Source organism: Elgaria multicarinata, chromosome 3 (genome assembly GCF_023053635.1).
Source record: "Elgaria multicarinata webbii isolate HBS135686 ecotype San Diego chromosome 3, rElgMul1.1.pri, whole genome shotgun sequence".
In the NCBI taxonomy this organism is placed as follows: domain Eukaryota; kingdom Metazoa; phylum Chordata; class Lepidosauria; order Squamata; family Anguidae; genus Elgaria; species Elgaria multicarinata.
In genome coordinates, this window is record NC_086173.1 from 175,193,013 (window position 1) to 175,218,291 (window position 25,279).

At 51.5% G+C, this 25,279-nt stretch overlaps 1 protein-coding gene across 1 annotated transcript in view; it reads left to right on the forward strand.

Annotated features, from left to right (window-relative positions):
* The window catches only part of COL11A2 (collagen type XI alpha 2 chain), a 110,096-nt gene that overhangs the window by 59,707 nt on the left and 25,110 nt on the right, over window positions 1–25,279 (forward strand). Inside the window, exons 26-40 of the mRNA XM_063121987.1 lie at window positions 687–731; window positions 3,090–3,143; window positions 4,125–4,169; window positions 5,420–5,473; window positions 5,571–5,678; window positions 5,830–5,883; window positions 8,379–8,432; window positions 11,398–11,442; window positions 14,941–14,994; window positions 17,215–17,259; window positions 19,302–19,355; window positions 19,449–19,502; window positions 21,796–21,849; window positions 22,561–22,668; window positions 25,079–25,168. Of these exons, the coding sequence (XP_062978057.1) occupies window positions 687–731; window positions 3,090–3,143; window positions 4,125–4,169; window positions 5,420–5,473; window positions 5,571–5,678; window positions 5,830–5,883; window positions 8,379–8,432; window positions 11,398–11,442; window positions 14,941–14,994; window positions 17,215–17,259; window positions 19,302–19,355; window positions 19,449–19,502; window positions 21,796–21,849; window positions 22,561–22,668; window positions 25,079–25,168 (918 nt within the window). The remainder of the gene's footprint in view (window positions 1–686; window positions 732–3,089; window positions 3,144–4,124; window positions 4,170–5,419; window positions 5,474–5,570; window positions 5,679–5,829; window positions 5,884–8,378; window positions 8,433–11,397; window positions 11,443–14,940; window positions 14,995–17,214; window positions 17,260–19,301; window positions 19,356–19,448; window positions 19,503–21,795; window positions 21,850–22,560; window positions 22,669–25,078; window positions 25,169–25,279) is intronic.

Here is a 25,279-nt window from a genome sequence, read left to right on the forward strand (position 1 = left end):
AGCTGCTGCCATGGGCCTTGGTCGCCATATTAAACAGGAAGTGAGCTGCTATCTTGGGCCTTGGTCGCCATATTAAACAGGAAGTGAGCTGCTGCCATGGGCCTTGGTCGCCATATTAAACAGGAAGTGAGCTGCTGTCTTGGGCCTTGGTCGCCATCTTAAACAGGAAGTGAGCTGCTGCCATGGGCCTTGGTCGCCATATTAAACAGGAAGTGAGCTGCTGCCATGGGCCTTGGTCGCCATATTAAACAGGAAGTGAGCTGCCGCCTTGGGCCTTGGTCGCCATATTAAACAGGAAGTGAGCTGCTGCCATGGGCCTTGGTCGCCATATTAAACAGGAAGTGAGCTGCTGTCTTGGGCCTTGGTCGCCATCTTAAACAGGAAGTGAGCTGCTGCCATGGGCCTTGGTTGCCATATTAAACAGGAAGTGAGCTGCTGCCATGGGCCTTGGTTGCCATACTAAACAGGAAGTGAGCTGCTGTCTTGTGGCTTCGTCGCCATATTAAACAGGAAGTGAGCTGCTGTCTTGGGCCTTGGTCACCATATTAAACAGGAAGTGAGCTGCTGCCATGGGCCTTGGTTGCCATATTAAACAGGAAGTGAGCTGCTGTCTTGGGCCTTGGTCGCCATATTAAACAGGTAGTAATGCCCTTTTTCTTTTTCTTTTCCCACCCACAATCTCTTAGGGCCACCCTGGCAAAGAGGGCCACCCTGGCACCAAAGGGAACCAGGTGAGTGGAAAGCATTTGAAGCTGTCGCCAGAGGACGCTTTTCACCGGCAGGAGCGTCTGTGTGTTCAGAGCGAAGCCCTACAGCCCGTCACGGGGATGCAACACTGGGTTCTGGCGAAGCCCCCATTTTCCAGACCGCCCTTAAAACAGCTTGAGGCCCTGCTGTCGTTTGTAAAAGAATCCGTCGTAAAAATAATGGACTGTGCTTCGAGTGCTGGGAAATGGCCGCAGCCCTGAGAAAGGAGCTGCCCTTTGGGAAAGGGTGTGCAGGGGCCATGCAACAACGGAGTAATGGTTGCATGTTCATTGCACGCACGCACACACACACACACACACACACACATGCACACTGGTATTTGCAAAAGCCCTTGGCATCTAGTTGGGGCTGGTCCTATAAGAACATCAGAAGTGCCCTGCGGCTGGATCAGACCCAGGGTCCATCTAGTCCATCACTCTGTTTACACGGCGGTCAACCAGCCATCGGCCAGGGATCAACAAAGCAGGACATGGTGCCACAGCACCCTCCCACCCATGTTCCCCAGCAACTGGGGCTCACAGGCTTACTGCCTCGGATACTGGAGGTAAAACACAACCATCAGCGCTGGTATGGTAGTGGGTTATTTCAGTTGTCATTGGCACCCAATTTGTAAAGTGGGGATTACAGCGGCCTGCTTCGCAGGGCTGTTGTGAGGATGAAGAAGACGAGGACTGCGTGCTGAAAAGTGCTGGAGAAACCGTTGGCCATGGGCACTTTCTCTACCACAGTGGGCAGAAGCCGATGCAGCATGGGAGACTTAGGGCTAGAATGACCGAGGGCCCTGTAGGGCCTTAAAGGTGAAGGCTTCTGTCCAAAACACACCAGAGAGTTTCCACAGGAGCACCTTATTCTATCCCATTCATTCTGCATCTGACGAAGTGACGCTATGAAAAGGAGGGCAGGGCTCCTGTATCTTTAACAGTTGTATTGAAAAGGGAATTTCAGCAGGTGTCATTTGCATACATGGGGAACGTGGTGAAATCCCCTCTTCATCACCACCACAGTTAAAGCTGCAGGAGCCCTGCCCTCTTTTAAATCTGGTCACTCTAGTATAGCTTTTGCAGCTTTAACTGCTGTGATGAAGAGGGAATTTCACCAGGTTCTCCATATATACAAGTGACACCTGCTGAAATTCCCTTTTCTATGCAACTGTTAAAGATACAGGAGCCCTGTCCTCCTTTTCATAGGGTCACGCTATGTTTGGGATGGCAGCTTCTAATTCTTAAGGCCCTGTCATTTTAATTGTTGGTGTGAATTCTGAGCCGCCTTAGTGAACCTGTTTGGGATGGAAAGACGGGGCATAAATGTTTTAAGAAATTAATAGCTTTGGCTATTGGGTGATATAGAAATGTAAGAAGGAAAGAAAGAAAAAGACAGAATGAACACTTAATACAACCTGCCCAGCTCCTATTCCATCCAGCAGGGGGCAGCACAGCCTCACCTATATACAGGTACACACACACATGTCACATGCACACAAACACACATGCCACACGTAACATGCACATACCATGCAAACCACAATGAACACTGGGCTACAGGACTCTGGCTTTAGGCCCACACACACACACACACACACACACATTTTCACTTGGACTTAAGTCCAAAAATACAGGCAAGTGTCCCCCTATGCCTTCTAGCATGACAGGCAGAAATCCAGCTGTTCCTGGCACAGAGAAGTGATGGTGGGGGAAGCTGCACCAGTTGAATTTCTGCCTGGCGTGGTTCAAATCAAATGAGTCAGTCAATAAATCTGTAAACTGCCCAGAGAGCTTTGGCTATTGGGCGGTGTAAAAATGCAATCAATCAATCAATAAAGATTAAATAATTAAAAAGACACAGGAGTCATGCCAGTGGGTAGGTGTGTACAGTCTGTGAAGAGGATATTCCCATGGGTTGGAGAGCTTCCAGCTCCCTTGCGTTTCTGATTTTTTAGAATCATAGAATCCTAGAATAGCAAAGTTGGAAGGGACCTACAAGGCCATCAAGTCCAACCCCCTGCTCAGTGCAGGAATCCACCCTAAAGCATCCCCGACAGATGGTTGTCCAGCTGCCTCTTGAAGGCCTCTAGTGTGGGAGAGCCCACAACCTCCCTAGGTCACTGGTTCCATTGTCGTACTGCTCTAACAGTCAGGAAGTTTTTCCTGATGTCCAGCTGGAATCTGGCTTCCTTTAACTTGAGCCCATTATTCCGCGTCCTGCACTCTGGGAGGATCGAGAAGAGATCCTGGCCCTCCGCTGGGTGACAACCTTTTATGTATTTGAAGCGTACTTCAAATGTTCCTCCTCTGACCTGCAGCCTTGTTTTTCCTTTCTTCCAGGGCCCATCTGGTCCGCAAGGTCCGGTTGGCTACCCAGGCCCTCGCGGTGGGAAGGTAAGCATGTGATTGGCTCACAGGGCTTGGCGTGACTGAATTACCCACAACACCCTGCTTGGGCTATGCAGATCTGCGTTTTTCTCACTGATTCTGCTGGCAGAGGGAAAGAGAACCCAGAGTTTCTAGTTAAACTGTGTGGGCAGACAGCAGCGAGGGCCTTGGGTTTAAGAAAGGGGTGTGTGTAGGGTGACCCTATGGAAAGGAGGACAGGGCTCCTGTATCTTTAACAGTTGTATTGAAAGAGGAATTTCAGCAGGTGGCATTTGTGTGCATGCAGCACCTGGTGAAATTCCCTCTTCATCACAACAGTTAAAGCTGCAGGAGCCCTGCCTAGTGTGACTAGATACAGAAGAGGGCAGGGCTCCTGCAGCTTTAACTGTTGTGATGAAGAGGGAATTTCACCAGGTTCTCCATATATACAAATGACACCTGCTGAAATTCCCTTTTCTATGCAACTGTTAAAGATGCAGGAGCCCTGTCCTCCTTTTCACATGGTCACGCTAGGTGTGTGTGTGTGTCTGCATTGTGGGGAAGGGTATAGGGAGAGCAAGAATGCTGCAACCTGCCCCCCTCCGGCTTCTAGGGCAAAAGAGGGGAGAACCTGTGGATCAAAGCAAGGAATGGCCTTCCTGGAGAGAGTTGGCCTAACACTGGTCATGGCACACCTTGAAATCTCTTCTTTGTTACCTATATGACATAGTTCAACCCTTTTGCCTTTAAACTGCTGCAGAAGCCACAGACATTCAACAGGGGGAGCTTCCTCCACGCCTTTGTTCAGGAAACGCTTTACCGGTTGAATTTTGGCTTATTGCGCAGTGACTTTAAAAGCGCAGCAGTTCCGCCAGCAGAGAAAGAGGGCAGCCCTCAGTTTCGTAGCCCTGAGCGGGTGGATTGGGGCCCATGTAGGTCCCCCCTAATCTGCCCAATTTCTCTCTCCTCTCCTCTCCTCTCCTCTCCTCTCCTCTCCTCTCCTCTCAGGGCATCGACGGCATCCGCGGCTTGAAAGGTCACAAGGGAGAGAAGGTAAGGCGTCCTGCCTGTGAGAAGGGAAACCGGGCCAAAGGAAAAGCGAAAACGAAACCACAGGCCTTTATTTTCGGCTTCGGAAAGGAAACCAGGCCCACCCTTTCGGGGGCAGCCACTCTGCCTTCCAAACTAAATGATTGCACGGCTGGATTTCCCCTATATAATTTCGGCCGGGCCGGTCAGAGGTTTCTTATGCTGGAAACGGGCTCTGTTGACGGGACCATTCGAGGATCAACAGTTAGAAGCAGCCGATGAAAATAGCCCGCAGGGAAAGGCTTATATGAGCCTGGGGAAACAAGGGGGCCGTTCCATGCCGCCTTACGTGGGAGTCAGCGTCACTGTGCTCCAATGGGGCTGGGCTCCCACGCGTGAGATTCCACTGCTCAAGAGTCTTCTCCTGGAGCCGGAAAGATAAGATAGCCAGTGGTGGGTGAGCCTCTCCGGGGAGAGGATTTTGTAAACAGGGCGCCACGAAAGAATCATAGAATCACAGAATCACAGAATAGCAGAGTTGGAAGGGGCCTACAAGGCCATCAAGTCCAACCCCCTGCTCAATGCAGGAATCCACCCTAAAGCATCCCTGACAGAGGGTTGTCCAGCTGCCTCTTGAAGGCCTCTAGTGTGGGAGAGCCCACCACCTCCCTAGGGAACTGGTTCCATTGTCGTACTGCTCTAACAGGAAGTTTTTCCTGATGTCCAGCTGGAATCTGGTTTCCTTTCACTTGAGCCCGTCATTCCGTGTCCTGCACTCTGGGAGGATCGAGAAGAGATCCTGGCCCTCCTCTGTGTGACAACCTTTCAAGTATTTGAAGAGGGCTCTCATGTCTCCCCTCAATCTTCTCTTCTCCAGGCTAAACATGCCCAGTTCTTTCAGTCTCTCTTCATAGGGCTTTGTTTCTTTGCTGGATCACACCACTGCCCTCTCTAGTTCCAGGATTCTGTTTGCAGAGTGGACGGCCAGGTGCCCACGGCGAGCCCACAAGCAGGACACGAGTGCGACAGCACTCTCCCACCCATGTTCCCCAGCAACTGGTGTCCATAGACATACTGCCTCACTGTCAGGACGAGTCGCCACGGAGAGCCTTCTCCTCCAGGAATTTCTCTAACCCCGTTTTTAAAGCCACTGAGTTCAATGGCCGTCACAACGTCTTGCAGCAGTGGGTTCCAAAGCTTAAATCTGTGCTCTGCAAAAAAATAATAATTCCTGGGTCCCCTAAGACCCCCCCTTTTGTTTTTGTTTCCTGCAGGGAGAAGAAGGATTTACTGGTTTCAAGGGCGACGTGGGTGTGAAAGGTGACCGGGTAAGCCTCCCCTTGGAGACGTCCCTCTGGCTTCTCGGGGCTCCCTGGGCTCATGCGGGTGTCTGCTTGACCCTCTTTGCTTCCTCTCTGCGCTCAGGGCGAAATTGGCGTCCCGGGATCCCGTGGGGAAGACGGCCCCGAAGGCTCCAAGGGCCGGACTGGCCCACCTGGAGATGCAGGTCCCCTTGGGCTGGTAGGAGAGAAGGTGAGGGGCCGAGGGAAGGCGTGCAGGGCTCGGACGGCTCTGGGTCTCAGTTTGGGGGTCTCCTTCCTGGGCTCCCTGGCCCTGGGTTTCAGCTGGGGCTCCCTGTGTAGATGAGGCCTCGTGTTCACATCTCTCTCTCTTCCTCTTGCAGGGCAAACTGGGTGTTCCAGGATTGCCAGGGTACCCAGGGCGACAGGGCCCCAAGGTCAGTATGACCCCGGAAAACGGCCTTTCCCTTCTGCTCAGGGGGTGGCTTGCTCACCGCTAAGTCATAAGAACATCAGAAGGGCCCTGAGGTTGGATCAGACCAAGGGTCCGTCTCGTCCAGCACTCTGTTCACACAGGGGCCAGGCAGCCATCAGCCAGGGACCAACAAGGCAGGACAGGGCGCAACATAACCCTCCCACCCATGTTCCCCAGCAACTGGGGCACACAGCCTTATTGCCTCGAATACTGCAGATAGCACAACACCATCAGGGCTACTAGCCATGGATAGCCTTTGCCTCTAGGAAATCATTATCCAACCCCCTTTTAAAGCCATCCAGATTGGTGGCCATCACTACATCTTGTGGCAGTGAGTTCCATAGTTTAACTCTGCGCTGTGTGAAGAAGCCCTTCCTTTTATTTGTCCTGGATCTCCCGTCCATCAGCTTCAAGGTCCATTCAGCAAAGCTCGCCTGCAACTCTAATTAAAAGTTTCCTCCTTGCAGGCTCTGCCTTATTTTATACTACTTTATAATGTGATAAAAAATAGAGTATGGTCTTTTCAATATGCTGTATTTGACACACACACACACAGTAACGCAAGGAAACCTTATGATCCCCTCTGCCCAAATAAGGGGACATTCAAGAACAGAAGGACCGTTTTGTCACTGCTCCTGCAGCCACGATGAACGATGAATTAAAGGTGGCTGAATGTCCCAATATTTATATATTTATTTATTACATTCACGTACTGTCCAAAAGCTGAAGCTCTCTGGATGGTTCACGACAATTAAAACTGTAAAATACAGCACGATAAAACATAAAACTTTAAAAAACTTTAAAGCTGCAGTACAAAATTAAAGTGAAAAACAGCAGTGGTGTAAAGATTTTTTAAAAATTAAAAAAAAAAACAGATTTAAAACAACAGAAACTGAAAATGCCTGGAAAAATACGTTTTTTCACCTCGTGCCAGTTCAACAGCACTTTGCCAGTTTTACACACTGGACAGGCTGGTGCTACAGTTGCATTTTTTTGCAAAAGTATTGCCACAATGCAATGCACCGGCAGCTTCTGAATTTTCCGTAAAAAGTGTGTTAAAAATGGTGAGGGTGCCAATTTCAGGAGAAAAGGCCCAGTGCAGAAGCATCCTTGGCTCAAATCTATAGAGCGAAGGATCCATCAATAGCCTCCGAGTGGCAAAATTAATGCTCGTGCCTCTTTGCATGTTCCCACCGGCTCTTCCTGATCAATCTTATCTTTGCTGCCTGACATCAAGGGCTACCCTAAACGACCGATTTCTTGCACTCTCGTGGCTGGCAACTCAAGGAAGTTTGCGGGTCAATTACGTGACGTCGTCAGCTGCTAGGACATCTCCTGCACTTTCCCTCCCCCTAATCCCGATGTCAGAAAACACAGAGATAATTCGCTTTTTTTAAAAAAAAAAAACACTGCACAATTGACCCCAGGTACAGGTGGCTTTGTGCTATAATTCTGCCACCGGATGTAGCTGTTTTATTGAACTGAATGGAAGACGCAGAGATAGGAAGTATTAGAATCACAGAATCATAGAAAAGCAGAGTTGGAAGGGGCCTATAAGGCCATTGAGTCCAAACCCCTGCTCAGTGCAGGAATCCACCCTAAAGCACACCTGACAGAGGGCTGTCCAGCTGCCTCTTGAAGGCCTCTAGTGTGGGAGAGCCCACAACCTCCCTAGGTAACTGATTGCATTGTCGTACTGCTCTAACAGTCAGGAAGTTTTTCCTGATGTCCAGCTGGAATCTGGCTTCCTTTAACTTGAGCCCGTTATTCCGTGTCATAGAATCATAGAATAGCAGGGTTGGAAGGGGCCTACAAGGCCATCAAGTCCAACCCCCTGCTCAATGCAGGAATCCACCCTAAAGCATCCCTGACAGATGCTTGTCCAGCTGCCTCTTGAAGGCCTCTCGTGTGGGAGAACCCACAACCTCAACAGGCAACTGATTCCATTGTCGTACTGCTCTAACAGTCATGAAGTTTTTCCTGATGTCCAGCTGGAATCTGGCTTCCTGTCACTTGAGCCTGTTATTCCATGTCCTGCACTCTGGGAAGATCGAGAAGAGATCCTGGCCCTCCTCTGTGTGACAACATTTTAAGTATTTGAAGAGTGCTCTCATGTCTCCCCTCAATCTTCTCTTCTCCAGGCTAAACATGCCCAGTTGTCTCAGTCTCTCTTCATAGGGCTTTGTTTCCAGACCCCTGATCTCTCATAGAATAATAGAGTTGGAAGGGGCCTCTAAGGCCATCGAGTCCATCCCCTACTCAATGCAGGAATCCACCTTCAAGCAATCCACCTTATTCCATTCAAGCCACGTGGCTGACCGTGCCATTGAGCCGATTGCCATCCCAAAACAGAAGCAGAAAGCAGCGAGATTTTTTACGGTGTGGAGAAGCTGCATGTGATGGCTAGGCTGGTTCTGCCTCTCGCGTGTTGTAACGACCTTTCCCCTTTCCCCTCAGGGTGCGCAAGGCTTTCCTGGATTCCCCGGCACCAATGGCGAGAAGGGGGGTCGGGTAAGTAGCCCCTCGTTGCCCCTGCCCCCAGGAAACAAGTTTCACTATCTGGAACTCGTGTGCCGGTCTCTCTCGTCTAGGATGCTGTGAGGGGCATAAATTACGCCGATTGCCCAGGCCATGCAAATATGATGGGCATCCACAGGTTTCAAAAGGGAGGGGCCCAGGCTCAGTGGGCCGTTTAAGAGGCCTGGGTGGACAGGAAGATCTTCACCTGGGGCCAGAGAAGACCAGGGGGAGCGGACCAGGCAGACCTCCCTGGGAAGGCTGTTCCGTACCTGGGAGGGCACTCCCGAAAACTAGGGTGACCCTATGAAAAGGAGGACAGGGCTCCTGTATCTTTAACAGTTGCATAGAAAGGGGAATTTCAGCAGGTGTTGTTTGTATGTATGAGGAACCTGGTGAAACTCCCTCTTCATCACACAACAGTAAAAGGTGCAGGAGCTATACTAGAGTGACCAGATTTAAAAGGGGGCAGGGCTCCTGCAGCTTGAACTGTTGTGATGGAAGAGGAAATTTCACGAGGTTCCGCATATATACAAATGACACCTGCTGAAAACCCCTTTTCTCTACAACTGTTAAAAATACAGGAGCCCAGTCCTCCTTTTCATAGGGTCACCCTACTGAAAACGCCCTCTCCCTGCCAGACCCCTGACTTGCTCTGGGGGCCCCTGAGGAAGATCAAATGGGAAGCCAGTGCAGCTGACAATGTATAGGCATCCTCTAGTCAAGCTGCTCTGTTCTCGCAGACCCTTTTGGGACCAACTGCAGTTTTGGAACCATTTTTCAAGGCTTCCCTGCAAAGGTCCAACTGGGCGGTTCCAGTTAAGCCAAGGTGTCTCCACCCAACTCCCATCAGCCACTGCCAGCATGGCCCATGGCCAGGGACGATGGGAGGCAGAGGCCCACCTAGAACTGGAGTGTGGCTCTGTGCAGAACGGGCTGACCGACGATCCCTCCGTCGTGGCTGGACCGAGTCTCGCTTTGTTAGTCCTCGTCCAGTCCTTGACCACGTCCAATTCAGGACAGCCGCAGCCTCCCCTGCTTCTGATGGGGAAGAGGGAGGGAGCCGAGGGTCCAGGCTGACACCCTGGACCGAATCTCCGGATGACCTCTCCCGGTGGTTTCATGCGCAGGCTCAACACTGTGCAGAAAGAACAGGACTCTATATAACCCCAAAGCGTGACTGGCAAGGGGTTGAGAGGGATCCCCCCCCTCAGCGCCACTTTCTGGAAACAGTTTCCAGGGAGGAGCAGAATCCCAGGGTGCTTCCTCCACGAGGTCCAGGAGAATCAACAGGGCCGCACTCCCTCCGTCTTGCTCTCGAGGAAGGTCGTCTAAACCCTAAACCCTAACGGCTGACTGAGCTGTTTCTGTCCCCGAGCCCCAGGCCTGAAGCCTGATTGAAATGGATCTAGATCAGGGTGCGCAACAAAGCAGCCTCCAGATCATGGAACCATAGAGTAGCAGAGTCGGAAGGGGCCTCTAAGGCCATGGAGTCCAACCCCCTGCTTAATGCAGGAATCCACCCTAAAGCATCCCTGACAGATGCTTGTCCAGCTGCCTCTTGAAGGCCTCTAGTGTGGGAGAGCCCACAGCCTCCCTAGGTCACTAGTTCCATTGTCGTACTGCTCTAACAGTCAGGGAGTTTTTCCTGATGTCCAGCTGGAATCTGGCTTCCTTTAACTTGAGCCCGTTATTCCGTGTCCTGCACTCTGGGAGGATCAAGAAGAGATCCTGGCCCTCCTCTGTGTGACAACCTTTCAAGTATTTGAAGAGTGCTCTCATGTCTCCCCTCAATCTCCTCTTGTCCAGGCTAAACAGGCCCAGTTCTTTCAGTCTCTCTTCAAAGGGCTTTTTTTCCAGACCCCAGATCATCCTCTGAACACGCTCCAGCTTGTCTGCGTCCTTCTTGAATTATGGAGCCCAGAACTGGACACAATACTCTAGATGAGGCCTAACCAGGGCCGAATAGAGAGGAACCAGTAGATGTTGGGAACTACACACCCCATCACTTCTGGCTATGGGCCTGCTGGCTGGGGCTGATGGGAGTTGTAGTAGAAGCTTCTGGAGGGCACCAGTTTATTGACCCAGATCCGGATAATCAGCTTTGTCCAGGAGGGACCGGACTTGTTTAGGAAGAGGAGGTAACCCAATAGCTGTCAACTTTGCCCAGGGAGCGGTTGTATTTGGGCTTCTTTTAAAGAAGCTGGAACCGCTCAATGAAGGTCACAACCTCCCAGATCCAGATGGATCCCTCCCTCCCTGCCCCGAAGGGACAAGGGCTGAGCGTGCCAGGAGCCGGCTGGATTTCACCGAGCCTCCTGCCCTTCCCTTCCTCTGAAACCCACCCCAGACTGGACCAGGCGGTGCTGTGGACTCACTGTCCACTCACTGCATGGATTCTGGAGTCCGTCTGCAGAGGCGTCCAGAAGGAACTCTCTCAGCACTTCCTGTCCAGAGACATCGTGCGGCTTTTCTGTTTTTCCCTCCTTCACCGATTATTATTTTTTTTGCAGTAAGAGAAAAGATGGAAGAAACCAGGGAAAGTCGGGGAGGATTTGGAAGCGCCCCTGTAAAATCCTGCGTTTGGGGCAGGGCGATTGCAGGGTTAGACCCTCATCCGGAAACAGGCTTTAGGGCGCAATCCTATGCATGTTTAGACGGAAAAATATCTTGCAACACCCTGGGAATCCTGGGACTTTCTCCTGCCTAAACATGCATAGGATTGAGCCCTTAATGTAGGGTTTGTTCATTTGTTTGCATCGTGGCATGAGTCTGGACCATTTTACTCTTCACAAATAGCTGGGATTTTGCTCCAGCGCCGCCCCATCGTGGCCCTTTGCACGTGCTAAAAGGAATAGAGGGGGCGGCATCAGGGAGGGCAAAAGGGGGGGTGGAAGACTGGGGGTATTTGCTGCTCTGTGCCCCTGAGGTTTTTTCCTTCTTCTTATCCTTCTCACAGGGTCTCTCTGGGAAGGCCGGGCCCCGAGGCGAGCGGGGGCCCTCGGTGAGTAACGTGGAGGGGGGGGGGAGGAGGGGGAGGGGTCTTTGGGGAGGGGGGGCTCCATCCCACTCTGCCGCCACACATCGAACTGGGGCTTAATTTCCAGCAACAAAGGTGCCCAGAAGACCCCCACCCCATCTCTGCAGCCCCAGAAGGATTTGTTTATTTATTATGTTTCATTTATTACATTTGTTTGATTGGAGTGGAGGAGATTTGCAACAGATTCTTATTTGCATCCCAAGGGCCCCAAACGCCCGGCATTCTCATTGCGCTGCGGAGCCTCCGGTTGATAAAAGCAAAGATTTCTGCTGCAGAAAAGTCAGGCAAACTTCTGCCCCGTTCCCTGGTTTGTGGGTGGTCCCACCTCAGCGTTTTACGTCTTCCCCGAGTGGTGAAATGTCCGGCCCTTGCTGAGGCCCTTTCTACACCTAAGGATTATCCCAGGAAAATGGAGGGATCGTTCCTGCCTGCTCCCGGGATCCCCTGTGTGTCATTTGGATGCACAGGGATGATCCCGGGATAAATGGCTGGTGTAGACATGCCCTGAGTCAGGCCTCATAAAATCATAGAATCATAGAATAGCAAAGTTGGAAGGGGCCTACAAGGCCATCTAGTCCAACCCCCTGCTCAATGCAGGAATCCACCCTAAAGCATCCCTGACAGAGGGTTGTCCAGCTGCCTCTTGAAGGCCTCTAGGGTGGGAGAGCCCACAACCTCCCTAGGTAACTGATTCCACTGTCGCACTGCTCTAACAGTCAGGAAGTTTTTCCTGATGTCCAGCCGGAATCTGGCTTCCTTTAACTTTTGCCCATTATTCTGTGTCCTGCACTCTGGGAGGATCGAGAAGAGATCCTGGCCCTCCTCTGTGTGACAACCTTTTAAGTATTTGAAGAGGGCTGTCATGTTTCCCCTCAATCTTCTCTTCTCCAGGCTAAACATGCCCAGTTCTTTCAGTCTCTCTTCATAGGGATTTGTTTCCAGACCCCTGATCATCCTGGTTGCCCTCCTCTGAACACGCTCCAGCTTGTCTGCATCCTTCTTGAATTGTGGAGCCCAGAACTGGACGCAATACTCTAGATGAGGCCTCACCAGGGCCGAATAGAGAGGAACCAGGACCTCACGCGATTTGGAAGCTATACTTCTATTACTGCAGCCCAAAATAGCATTTGGGCTGCATCTACACCACTTTGGATATTCCATTATGAAAGCGGTACATAAAAGGCAGGAGCCACATCAAGCAGGACGTAGCGGTATGAAAGCAGTATGTGGTCTGTGTCAGTGGGCCCCAACAGTTGTCAGTATAATAAAGCATTAGTGTGGCTCCTGCCTTTTATATACCGCTTTCATAGTGCAATATCCTGCTTGGTGTGGATCTGGCCTCAGTTTCCCCTGGAAAGAGAGAGCACCAGACTCTCAGGATATCTTTCTAACCACCTGTTCACAAGTCTGCAGGCTGTGCAGGTCTTACAGCGGGTGCAGGAGCAAGCGTCCAGGCAGGCCCTGCTTCTCTCAAAGCAATATTTTATTTATGCATTCATTTAAAGCATTTTTTGGGCGCCTTTCGGGGCTGAAGTCCTCCACAGGCGTCTCATAACAACAACATGCATAAAAACACTTATGATAATAATTTATTTCTTACCCGCCTCTCCGATTGGATCGAGGCAGGGAACAACAGCAATCATAAAATACATAAAATACTGATTAAAAACATAGTGTACACTGTTAAAAAGCATCCTAAAAGCATCCTAAAAGCATCCTAAAATTCCATTGGATAGGCCTGCCGGAGGAGATCAGTCTTTATAGCTTTCTTAAATGCTAAAAGACTGTTAAGTTGACGAATCTCGTCTGGCAGGCCATTCTATAATCTGGGAATGGCAGAAGAAAAGGTCCTCTGGGTAACAGTTGTCAGGCTAATTTTGGCAGACTGAAGTAGATTCTTCCCAGAGGACCTGAGCGTGCGGGGCGGATTGTACGGGAGAAGGCGGTCCTGCACGTAGCCTGGACCTGCGGAATTGCCTGGCTTTAAAGGTGATAACCAACACTTTATACTTCGCCCGGAAACTAATCGGCAGCCAGTGAAGAGATTTTAAGAACGATAAAGACGTAAGCCCAATAAAAAAGCAGTAAAAACAATAATGAAACCCAACAATAAAACCAGCAGCAGCAACAGTTTACAAGAAGGCAGCGGTACAATAATATATATTAGGGTGACCATATGAAAAGGAGGACAGGGCTCCTGTATCTTTAACAATTGTATTGAAAAAGAAATTTCAGCAGGTGTCATTTGTATATATGGGGAACCTGGTGAAATTCCCTCTTCATCACCACAGTTAAAGCTGCCCTCTTTTAAATCTGGGCACTCTAGTATAGCTGCTGCAGCTTTAACTGTGTTGATGAAGAGGGAATATCACCAGGTTCTCCATATATACAAATGACACCTGCTGAAATTCCCTTTTCTATGCAACTGTTAAAGATACAGGAGCCCTGTCCTCCTTTTCATATGGTCGCCCTAATATATATTTTAAGGCCTTCTTGAAAGACTGCAATGACAGATGGGGCGGGGCAGACCTCTGGTGGTAACGTTTTCCAAAGATATGGGGCCACCACAGAGAAGGCCCTCTCAGATGTGGTCACCCAGCTAACTGCTCTCATGGGTGGGCAAAAGAGAAGGGCCTCTCTTTCTGATCTTGAAAGTGTGGGCAGGCTGATAGGGGTGAAGGCGGTCCTTCCAAGTAACTCGTTTCCAAACTGCTTAAGGCATTAAAGCTCAAAACCGGCCCTTTGAACTGGGCTCATTCAATGTCATTCTGTCTGCTCACCCACCCACCCACCCACCCGCCCAACCAAACCAGCTTGCTGCCAGCAGAATCCAGGCAAAATGCATTTTAGTCCCTGCAGGATTGGGCCACTCGAACTCCCAAGTGCACGCAGCAATTTTGTTTCAGCTGCATAAAAGTGGGATGCTGCACTTTCAAGCCTCTCTTCTGCCCCATGAGGTCTTCATTGTGGTTTATTCCTTCAGTCGCTTCCGCCTCTTCGTGACTTCATGGACCAGCCCACGCCAGAGCTTTCTGTCGGCCGTTGCCACCCCTAGCTCCCCCAAGGTCAAGTCTGTCACCTCCAGAATATCATCCCCCATGAGGTCTAGAAGCTTGCTTTTTCGTTTTGTTTTAAACGAGAGCAGAGATCCTCTGGTTGCCCGCGCCTGCCGTCGTGTATCCCATCAGGCCCTTGTGGACTGTGCCCAGTGCTGCCCTTGAAGGCGCCTGCCCTTTTAGGGCCGCCCGAAAGAGGATGTGGTGCCTTTTGCTCCAGTTGCCCCTCGTCTGCCTTCTCCGCCCTGTTCAGGCGGGCTGCTCAGCGGCTCCCGCTCTAGCAGGGATCCGTGGATTTGCCCCCAAGAGGAGAGGGGTTTGTGGTGTGTGTGGGGGGTTCCACCCAGCCGAGCTGCCTCTGGATCTGTTTACACCCCCCTTCTCTCCCCCCCCATCTTTCCTCTAGGGCCCCAGAGGCCAGCGTGGGCCACGAGGAGCCACGGGGAAGTCAGGAGCAAAGGTTGGTGGCTGTTCTTGGGGCGGTGGAATCACGGAGGGGGAAGTGGGCTGGCCTCTCTCAAGGGGGTGGTGGGCCAGGGGTGGGGGTGGGGTGGGTCGTCGCAGGGGGTCCTCGTGCCCCCTTTCCCACGTGAGTGAATGACTGAAGGAGTGTGCCTGAGTACCAGAGCAGGAGCCAATGGGGCGAAAATAACTTCAGGCAGGTGCCAAGAGCTGGCCTTCCCCAACCTGGGGCCCTCCAGGGGTGCTGGAGGAGGCCGTAGCGGAGTGGTAGAGTCCTGACATTGAAAGCAGGAGGTCCCAGGTCCCATCTCACCTCCAGGTGGGGCCAGGAGAGAGAAGGCCCTGCTTGAAACTCTGGCCAGAGAGGGCCTGGGCTGGGTGGGATGGACCAGGGGTCTCACTCGGCATACGGCAGATCCCTGTACCTACATCTCCCATGGTGCCATGGCGCTTGTGGACAATGGGAAATGTAATCCAACACATCCAGACAGCACCAGGCTGTCTCTGTAACATGCACCCAAAACAGTCAGTGGCTGGAAGTGTAATTTGCATTACAAATGCCCCCTTTCTGCATTCGTAAGGATCAGACATGTGCCGAGGCTCTGTGTGTGTGTGTGTGTGTGTGTGTGTGTGTGTGTGTGTGTGTGTGTGTACACGTGTCTGTTTGCAGCAGGGCTGGGCAACTTGAGGCCCTCCAGATCTCTCGGCCTGCAACTCCCAAAACATCTGGAGGGCCACCAGTTACTCACCGCTGGCTCACGGTTTCTAAAAGCCATTTTCTCGCATGGAGCTGAGGAGCAGGTAAGGTTGGAGCCTCTTCCAGGCAGGACAGAGCCTGCTGGAGAAACTGCAGATACTTTGGCCAGCGTAGCATTTTCCACGTGGCTTTGGGAAAAGCTGAGCTGAGCCCTGTGTGTGTGTGTGTGTGTGAGAGAGAGAGCGAGCCTGGTGTGTTTGTCTTTGGTCTGATTCAGTTTCCAGAGTGTCCCCTTGGAGTAGATTTGTGTGAGCACAAACCTCTGCCCGTGCTCACAATCACCCTTGAGTGTGCGTGTGTGTGTGTTCCTCATATGTGTGTGTTCTGTGTCTGTGTGTGTATATATCTATGTCTGTGTTTATGTCTATAAGAACATAGGGAGTGCCCTGAGACTGGACCAGACCAAGGGTCCATCTAGTCCAGCAAACTGTTCACACAGCGGCCAACCAGCCATCGGCCAGGGATGGACAAGCAGGACATGGTGCAACAGCACTCTCCCACCCATGTTCCCCAGCAACTGGGGCACACAGGCTTACTGCCTCGAATACTGGAGATAGCACACCACCATCAGGGCTACTAGCCATGGATAGCGTTTGCCGCCAGGAATTTATCCAACCTCCTTTTGAAGCCATCCAGATTGGTGGCCATCACCACATCTTGTGGTAGTGAGTTCCATAATTGAACTATGTGCTGCGTGAAGTAGTCCTTCCTTTTATTTGTCATGGATCTCCCACCCATCAGCTTCATGGGATGACCTCATTGGGTTCTAGTATTTTGAGAGAGGGAGAAAAATGTCTCCCTGTCCACCTTCTCCACACCAGGCATGATTTTGTCCACCTCTGTCATGTCTCCCCTTAGCCTCCTTTTTTCCAAGCCAAACAATCCCAGTTGATGTCACCTTCCCTTGTAGAGATGCTGCAGGCCCTTCATCATTTGAGTTGCCCTTTTCCCCGCTCTATAATATCCTTTTTTAGGTGTGGTGACCAGAACGGTACACAGTATTCTAACTGTGGTCCCACCATAGATTTGTACCACGGCAGTACGATATTGGCCGCTTTATTCTCAATTTCTTTTCTTATCATGCCCAACAAGGATTCCTCTTTCCAGATCCCCTGCGGGATAGTTACACTAAGCTCTGCAGAACCTGAGCTGTTGGCTCAAGCTCACTCCTTTGAAGGCCACAAATCCTTTACAAATTGTGGGGAAGAAGGGCCCCTATCCAGGGCCGCAATTGCAAACAGATAATTTAAACGTTATTTTAATTGGTTGCTTGTGGTGCAACAGCCACTAGTCAAATCGCTACTGAAGTTGAACCATTCTTCAGAAAGGTGCCCCAATTGCAATGTGAAAAACTAGTAGGATCATAAGGGCTTGTGCAATCTGTCTCTATGTGTGTGATATGTGTCCGTCCCCTTACTGAACAATCTGATTCCTTTTCCTTGATGTCTCCCCGTCACACAGGGCACCTCTGGCAGCGAAGGTCCAGCCGGACCCCTCGGTGAACGGGTGAGTGAGTGAGCACGAGACCTCTCCCAATGTTATCACGATGGCAGCAACAATATCTCTAACTCTAAATGTTTGTTTGTTACTTCAAAAGCTCATACAAACAAGGATCATAGAATCATAGAATAGTAGAGTTGGAAGGGGCCTCTAAGGCCATCGAGTCCAACCCCCTGCTCAATGCAGGAATCCACCCTAAAGCATCCCTGACAGAGGGTTGTCCAGCTGCCTCTTGAAGGCCTCTAGTGTGGGAGAGCCCACAACCTCCCTAGGGAACTGGTTCCATTGTCGTACTGCTCTAACAGTCAGGAAGTTTTTCCTGATGTCCAGCCGGAATCTGGCTTCTTTTAACTTGAGCCTGTTATTCCGTGTCCTGCACTCTGGGAGGATTGAGAAGAGATCCTGGCCCTCCTCTGTGTGACAACCTTTCAAGTATTTGAAGAGTGCTCTCATGTCTCCCCTCAATCTTCTGTTCTCCAGGCTAAACAGGCCCAGTTCTTTCAGTCTCTCCTCACGGGGCTTTGTTTCCAGACCCCTGATCATCCCCTGCCCCTTCTATCACTGAGGGGAAATGGGGACAGAAGCTTGCTTGCGCATGCCTGTAGTCTGAATGGAGAGACCCAAAAGGAAAAAAAGGAAGGAAGAAGTGAGAAGGGTGAAGAATGTGTGACACAAAGTGAAAATCTCAGTGACTATCAGAAGGCCTTGGGGAATAGTTCAGTCTCGAGGTGGTTCTCTCAAGGCAAGAGGGGGGCTGAGTTGTGAGGCTAAATCGGCAGAGGCGCAGGAGGAGGGATGCAACCTTGGGGGGCGACAAAGACAGGGACGTGCGCAAGGTTTCCAGCCCTGAGGGCCACATCTGGTGTCTGTCAGAGTGTCAGGGGGCTGCACACATAACGCACGCACAAGCACGCACGGTCACACGCCCACATGCACTCATGCGTATACAACATTCACGCTCAGACACTCACAATTGCAATCACCCCACCCTCCGGCCTCCCCTCAGGGAACATCAGTGAGAAGGGAAGGGGTTTCCCTTGCTAATCCTCGTGCTGGAAAGGGAAATCCCAGGTTTCCCCTTGTACAGCGCCAACAAGGGAAACTCTGGGCAGTGTCCTGTCATCGTCCCCGCTAACTCCGTGGGCCACACTGGAAGCGTCTGAAGGCCGCAAGTGACCCGTGGGTTGTGCACCCCTGAACCCAGAGGTTGCACCCCAACAGCTTGACATTCAGCATGTGCACTGGTCAGCGGGAAACCCTTTGCCCCACACCAGTTCCAGCTGTCTCGGCCACGGCCATGTATAGAAACATAGAATCATAGAATAGCAGAGTTGGAAGGGGCCTACAAGGCCATCGAGTCCAACCCCCTGCTCCATGCAGGAATCCACCCTAAAGCATCCCCGACAGATAGTTGTCCAGCTGCCTCTTGAAGGCCTCTAGGGTGGGAGAGCCCACAACTTCCCTAGGTCACTGGTTCCATTGTCATACTGCTCTAACAGTCAGGAAGTTTTTCCTGATGTCCAGCTGGAATCTGGCTTCCTTTAACTTGAGCCCGTTATTCTGTGTCCTGCACTCTGGGAGGATCGAGAAGAGATCCTGGCCCTCCTCTGTGTGACAACCTTTTAAGTCTTTGAAGAGTGCTCTCATGTCTCCCCTCCATCTTCTCTTCTCCAGGCTAAACATGCCCATTTCTTTCAGTCTCTCTTCATAGGGCTTTGTTTCCAGACCCCTGATCATCCTGGTTGCCCTCCTCTGAACACGCTCCAGCTTGTCTGCGTCCTTCTTGAATTGTGGAGCCCAGAACTGGACGCAATACTCTAGATGAGGCCTAACCAGGGCCGAATAGAGAGGAACCAGGACCTCACGTGATTTGGAAGCTATACTTCTATTAATGCAGCCCAAAATAGCATTTGCCTTTCTGGGCTGCATTAATAGAAGTCTAGCTTCCAAATCACGTGAGGTCCTGGTATAGGTCAGGTTGCTTCACCTAAGCCACGGAAGATTTCCTGCCTTTCCTCACAGGCTGCCTCTCTCCTCTTCTTCCTCAGGGGCTGCCGGGACCACAAGGGCCGAACGGATTCCCCGGACCGAAAGGACCCCCTGTGAGTAGCGAAGTGTCTCCTGCCCCTCCACTTGCTACCAACGCTCCCCCCTCCCTGCAGACCACTGACCTCTTTCTCTTTGTGTGTCATCAGGGCCCCCCTGGGAAGGATGGGCTTCCTGGCCACCCTGGACAGCGGGGAGAAGTTGTAAGTTCTCCTCTGATCGATGCTCAACCTTTCCCTGGAACGGCTGCTACTGCTAGTATTGAACACTTAACGGTTTCTTCTCGGTTATTCCACAGCCGCTACATCTCCTCTGCTTATTTCTGCTTAGCTGCTCTGCTTTTTTTCCTCCTTATCTCTATTATTTCTCAGATCTCTATTTTAATCCTGTGATATAGAACTTTTCTACATGAGGCATTTATTTTGCCTTCATCAATCTGTACGGGTTTTTATTATTATTTATTTCATTTTATTTTATTTTATTTATTACATTTCTATACTGCCCAATAGCCGGAGCTCTCTGGGCGGTTCACAAAAATAAAAACCATTCAAAGTATAAAACCATAATATAAAATACAATATAAAAGCTCAACCAGATAAAAACAGCAGCAATGCAAAATTACAAATTTAAAACATCAAGTTAAAATATTTATTTTATATTTATTTTTTGGGGGGATGATGTTGTGACCCTTCAGTTTTACGTCTGTTTTTTTTAAGAGCACTTTCCGGGGCTGAGTGGGGAAATAGAGTATTAATTGTGAGAGCTAAAGAAAAAATATTTTCCTACTTGTACAGTCGTGTCATTCCACTACAGCACAGCGCCACCTAGAGGTTATTTAGTGGGAAAGCAGTAAAGGAAAAGCTCTTTGAGTAGAGCTCAGATCTCAGTTCTGCCACAAAACTGAAAGTAGATACAGCGGTTTAACGGCCTCCTGTAGAAAATGTCTTAGTCCAAGTACTCAGATGTTACTGCCTGCTTACTCCTTTCATATTTACGTTACAATAACGTTCTGTCTTTGTTTATTTGTTTCTTAAATCCTGACCCCTTCCATGCTGATTCCTCATGTTTACAATATGTTTTGGTTGTTCCTGTGTTATGTTGCTTCAGCATTACTCCCAAATTTACTCCCAGGTTACACACACATCCGTCCTTTACGCTGCACTCTTAACTCCTTTTTTATGTGGGGTTCTTTATTGCTGGATCAGCACCAGACCTGTTTAATCTAGCATTGTTTGCCAATGCTCAGGGCTCAGTCAGGGACCGGCAGCCTCCTCTCTGCCCCTGGAGGCCACTAGGGGCTTGTGGGGGAGGGGCCGGGAAGAGGAACCCCAGTGGTTATCTCCAATCTGTGGTGGGAGATAACAGCAGGGTTTCCCCTGTGTGCTGCGCCGCCTCCCAATTGGGAGGGTGAGCAGTATGCAAGGGAATCCCCACGGTTATCTGTCATCACAGACAGGAGATAACGGGGATTCCCTTTACTAGCACAAAGTTCTTCTCCCAGCCTGGACCCTCCCCAGTGGGGGAAGCTGGGAGGGAAACAGAGGAGGACAGGGCTCCTGTGACTTTAACAGTTGTATTAAAAAGGGAATTTCAGCAGGTGTCCTTTGTATGCATGCAGCACCTGGTGAAATTCCCTCTTCATCACAACAGTTAAAGCTGCAGGAGCCCTGCCGTCCAGACCAGCTACAAAAGAGGGCAGGGCTCCTGCAGCTTTAGCTGTTGTGACACCTGCTGAAATTCCCCTTTCAATACATCTGTTAAAGCTGCAGGAGCCCTGCCGTCCAGACCAGCTACAAAAGAGGGCAGGGCTCCTGCAGCTTTAGCTGTTGTGACACCTGCTGAAATTCCCCTTTCAATACATCTGTTAAAGCTGCAGGAGCCCTGCCCTCTAGACCAGCTACAAAAGAGGGCAGGGCTCCTGCAGCTTTAGCTGTTGTGACACCTGCTGAAATTCCTCTTTCAATACATCTGTTATACAGGAGCCCTGTCTCACCCGAGCTATGGGCCATTTACTAAAAAGGAAAGGAAAAGAGACCAGTGTGGAAATGGGACACAATTAATTTAAGATTGGAGAAGTGAGAAACTGCGAGAAGGTGAAAACGGACAGATCTGTCCAACCCAGCTCTGTGCATGCTCGAGGGTTGTTTTTTTTCACCTCTCCAGCTCCAACCTCGACGGCATCTCCATGTGGAGGACCCCAGCGAGTGTAGTCTCACGGCTAGTCAGTGTAGACCAGCCTGGCCCAACCTAGTGCGGTCCGGATGTGTTGGACTGCAAGTCCCATCATCCCCCAGACAGATGTGGTCCCGTTGGGAGTTGTAGTCCACCTCGGCTGGACGGTGCCTGGTTGGGCAAGGCTGGTGCAGCAGCGCTGAGGCCTCTCTCTGGGTATGAGGGCACTCCCTGCGTTTCCAACCCTCCCTGGTTTTGTGAGCACTCTGCACGTGCTCAGAATTCTCTGTAACCCCCTCTCTCTTCTCCTCCGCCTCCTCCCAGGGATTCCAAGGCAAATCTGGCCCCTCAGGAGGCCCGGGGGTCGTGGGACCTCAGGTAAGGTGAAGCGGATGGCTCCGTGTGGAGCGTGGGGTGTGCGGGGGAGCGTGTCGTTCGGAAGGAGTTCATCCCCGGGGGGCGAAGATGGGATTGTTCGCCCGTGGACCGGGCTGCCTTTCTCGTGGGACCCCAACGGCTTCCTGCAGTAGGCTTATTGCTGCTATTCTTCATTCCATTCCTACGCTGCCCCATAGCCGAAGCTCTCTGGGCGTTTTATGACCATTTCTACAAATACAAAATACAACATAATAAAAAATACTCCAAAAAATTTGAACGCAGGGAAATTAAAACAATTCAAAACGGACAATGTTTTTTTCCCTAACCGACCTGTTCTAAAACGGCGGGGCTTAGATACCTCGTCGCACGCCAGGAAACGCCTGGGTGTAGCGGGCGGTCTTCACCTGGCGCTGAACAAAGGACGGTGTTGGCACCAGGCGGGCCTCAGTGGGGAGTTCATTCCATGGTCGGGGGGCCACCACTAGGAAGGCCCTTTCCTTTGTTGCCACCTTCCGACCCTCCCTTGGAGGTGGCACTTGGAGGGAGGGGGCCTGAGATGTTGATCCCAGTGTCTGGGGATGTTCCGGCTGGGAGGGGCGGTCCGCCAGGTATTGCATTTCTGAGCTGGGTGGGGGCTAAATTTAAGGGAGGGGTGAGGGTGTCTCTGGTGTTACCATTTCTGAGAAGCCCTCCCCTTCTTCCTCCTGACAGGGAGCCGCAGGAGAAACAGGCCAGATGGGAGAGAGGGGGCACCCAGGCCCGCCCGGACCGCCGGGGGAGCAAGGCCTATCTGGGCCGTCCGGAAAAGAAGGAACCAAGGTAACGATGCTTCCGGGCGCGGAGTCCTGAGGGGCGCCGGCTGCACGGTTCAGAGGATCGATTGCAGGGAGGCATCTTTGCGAAGGTTGTGGGGAGGGACGCAGACTTATGGCAGATTTCGAACCCGTTCCCAGCCTCTTCCAGAGTTGTGGCTCCCAGTCCAGGGACCTTGAGCGTTTGCTCGATGCAGGGCTTTGGGGATCAGAAAGAATGAGGGGGGGGCGGACTCATTAAAAACTACCATGTCCTCCCAACACCTCCTAGGGAAATTCATAGAATCCGAGACTAGTAGAGCTGGAAGGGGCCTACAAGGCCATCGAGTCCAACCCCCTGCTCAGTGCAGGAATCCACCCTAAAGCATCCCTGACAGATGGTTGTCCAGCTGCCTCTTGAAGGCCTCTAGTGTGTCCTGCACTCTGGGAGGATCATAGAATCATAGAATAGCAGAGTTGGAAGGGGCAGGAGCTATACTAGAGTGACCAGATTTAAAAGAGGGCAGGGCTCCTGCAGCTTTAACTATTGTGATGGAAATTTCACCAGGTTCTCCATATATACAAATGACACCTGCTGAAATTCCCTTTTCAATACAACTGTTAAAGATACAGGAGCCCTGTCCTCCTTTTCATAGGGTCACCCTAAGAGCAACCTTTCATAGAATCACAGAATCATAGAATAGCAGAGTTGGAAGGGGCCTACAAGGCCATCGAGTCCAACCCCCTGCTCAATGCAGGAATCCACCCTAAAGCATCCCTGACAGATGCTTGTCCAGCTGCCTCTTGAAGGCCTCTAGTGTGGGAGAGCCCACCACCTCCCTAGGTCACTGCTTCCATTGTCGTACTGCTCTAACAGTCAGGACGTTTTTCCTGATGTCCAGCCGGAATCTGGCTTCCTGTCACTTGAGCCCCTTATTCCGTGTCTGGGAGGATCGAGAAGAGATCCCGGCCCTCCTCTGTGTGGCAACTTTCCGAGTATTTGAAGAGGGCTCTCATGTCTCCCCTCAGCCTTCTCTTCTCCAGGCTAAACATGCTTGACAACTGATCCGGTTTCAAACCGGTTTGGACTTATAGAGGTTCATCGGACGAGCGCTTTACCACACACTCGCTACTGCCCACTGACGGATGTTTGTGCGTTCTTTGGACGACGGCATCCGCCTCACACGCGCCTCCCGCTCCTTCTGCTCATTTTTCCGTCCCAAAATAGATGCCTTTTAATCTGACTTTTTTTTTCAAAAACGGAACATGCTGTGTGCAGGAAAAGCGGTGCGATAAAAACCCGTCCCCTGAATGGGCCACGTGGTCTTTGTTTACTTCCTCTTCCCCCTCTGGGGAGAAAGAGGAAGTAATGAGGGACAAAAGCAGGGGGGGCGGAGAAGCGACGGTAAGGAAACGCGATTCCCCCCACCCCGGTGGGATGACGCTCTACAGCGTCTGTTAGGCCCCAAGGCGTTTCACTGGTGAGGCCTGGGACAGAAGGAAGGCGGGGCTAAAGGGAAAAACTGCAGGTCAGTCTGTTCACAAGGCGAACGGTTTGCTTCTTGAAATCCAAGCACAGCTAGGCTCCTCCCCTGGGTCACCAGGCTCCGCCCCTAAGCTGCTAGGAACCTCCCCTTTGTTCCCCATCTCAGGTCCTGAGCCTCAGGAGACCTGGTCACCCTAACTGAGTTTCCCTAGAGAATCCCATGTGGGGGGCGTTATCACACAGAATCCTAAGCGTTCGGGGGTCGTTTCCCACCCCCAGCTGGAGGCAGGAAATCCAGAGCTGAAACGTCCCCAACAGGTGGCTGCCCAGACCTGGGCCCCTGAGCCCCCCTCTAGGTCACCGGCTCCAGGCTCAAGCTGCTCTTACCGCCACGAGGTTCCTCCTAATGTTCAGCCGAAATCCGTCTCCCGTAGTGCTGCCCTCTGGATCGGCAGCAGAGAACAAGTCTTCACGACCGCCCTTCGGGTGTTTGAAGAACCCTATAATGTCCCCCTTCAGTCTTCTTTTCTTCGGCCTCAAGTTATTTCATTTTGTGTATTTAAAGTTATTTTTAGGACGCCCCGTCTTTCCTGCCCTCCTCTGAACATGTCCCAATTTGTCTGTATCCTCCTTCAAGTGTGGCGCCCAGATAGTAGCCCAGATGAGGTCTGACTCGTGCAGGATACAGCGGCGCACTTTCCTCCCCGGGACATGGAAATGATGGTTCTGTTAATGCAGCCTAGGATCACATTCGGCTTTTTTGCAGCTGCGTCACCCTCCTGGCTCATTCTCCCCCCCCTGCTGCCCACCCACAGAGGATGGGGGGGCGGGTTCCGCGGCACCGCCAAGGGGGCAGCTTTGCCCGTGGTGCGTGCCCTGGCAAGGGCTGCTTGCGTCGTCGCGTCCTGCTCTAACGTCCAGCATTCTTGTGGGGTTTCCTTGTCTGTTTCAGGGTGACCCCGGCCCCCCTGGAGGCCTAGGGAAGGACGGCCCGGCTGGACTGAGAGGTTTCCCCGGAGAACGAGGCCTCCCTGGCACTGCCGTACGTACCTTTTGCCTCCCTCTTGAGCGATGTGCAGTTTCTGGAAGTGTTTCAGCAAGGAGGGGATGTGTGGGTGGGGAAAAGGTTTGGGGCGTTTCCTTCTCACTGGAA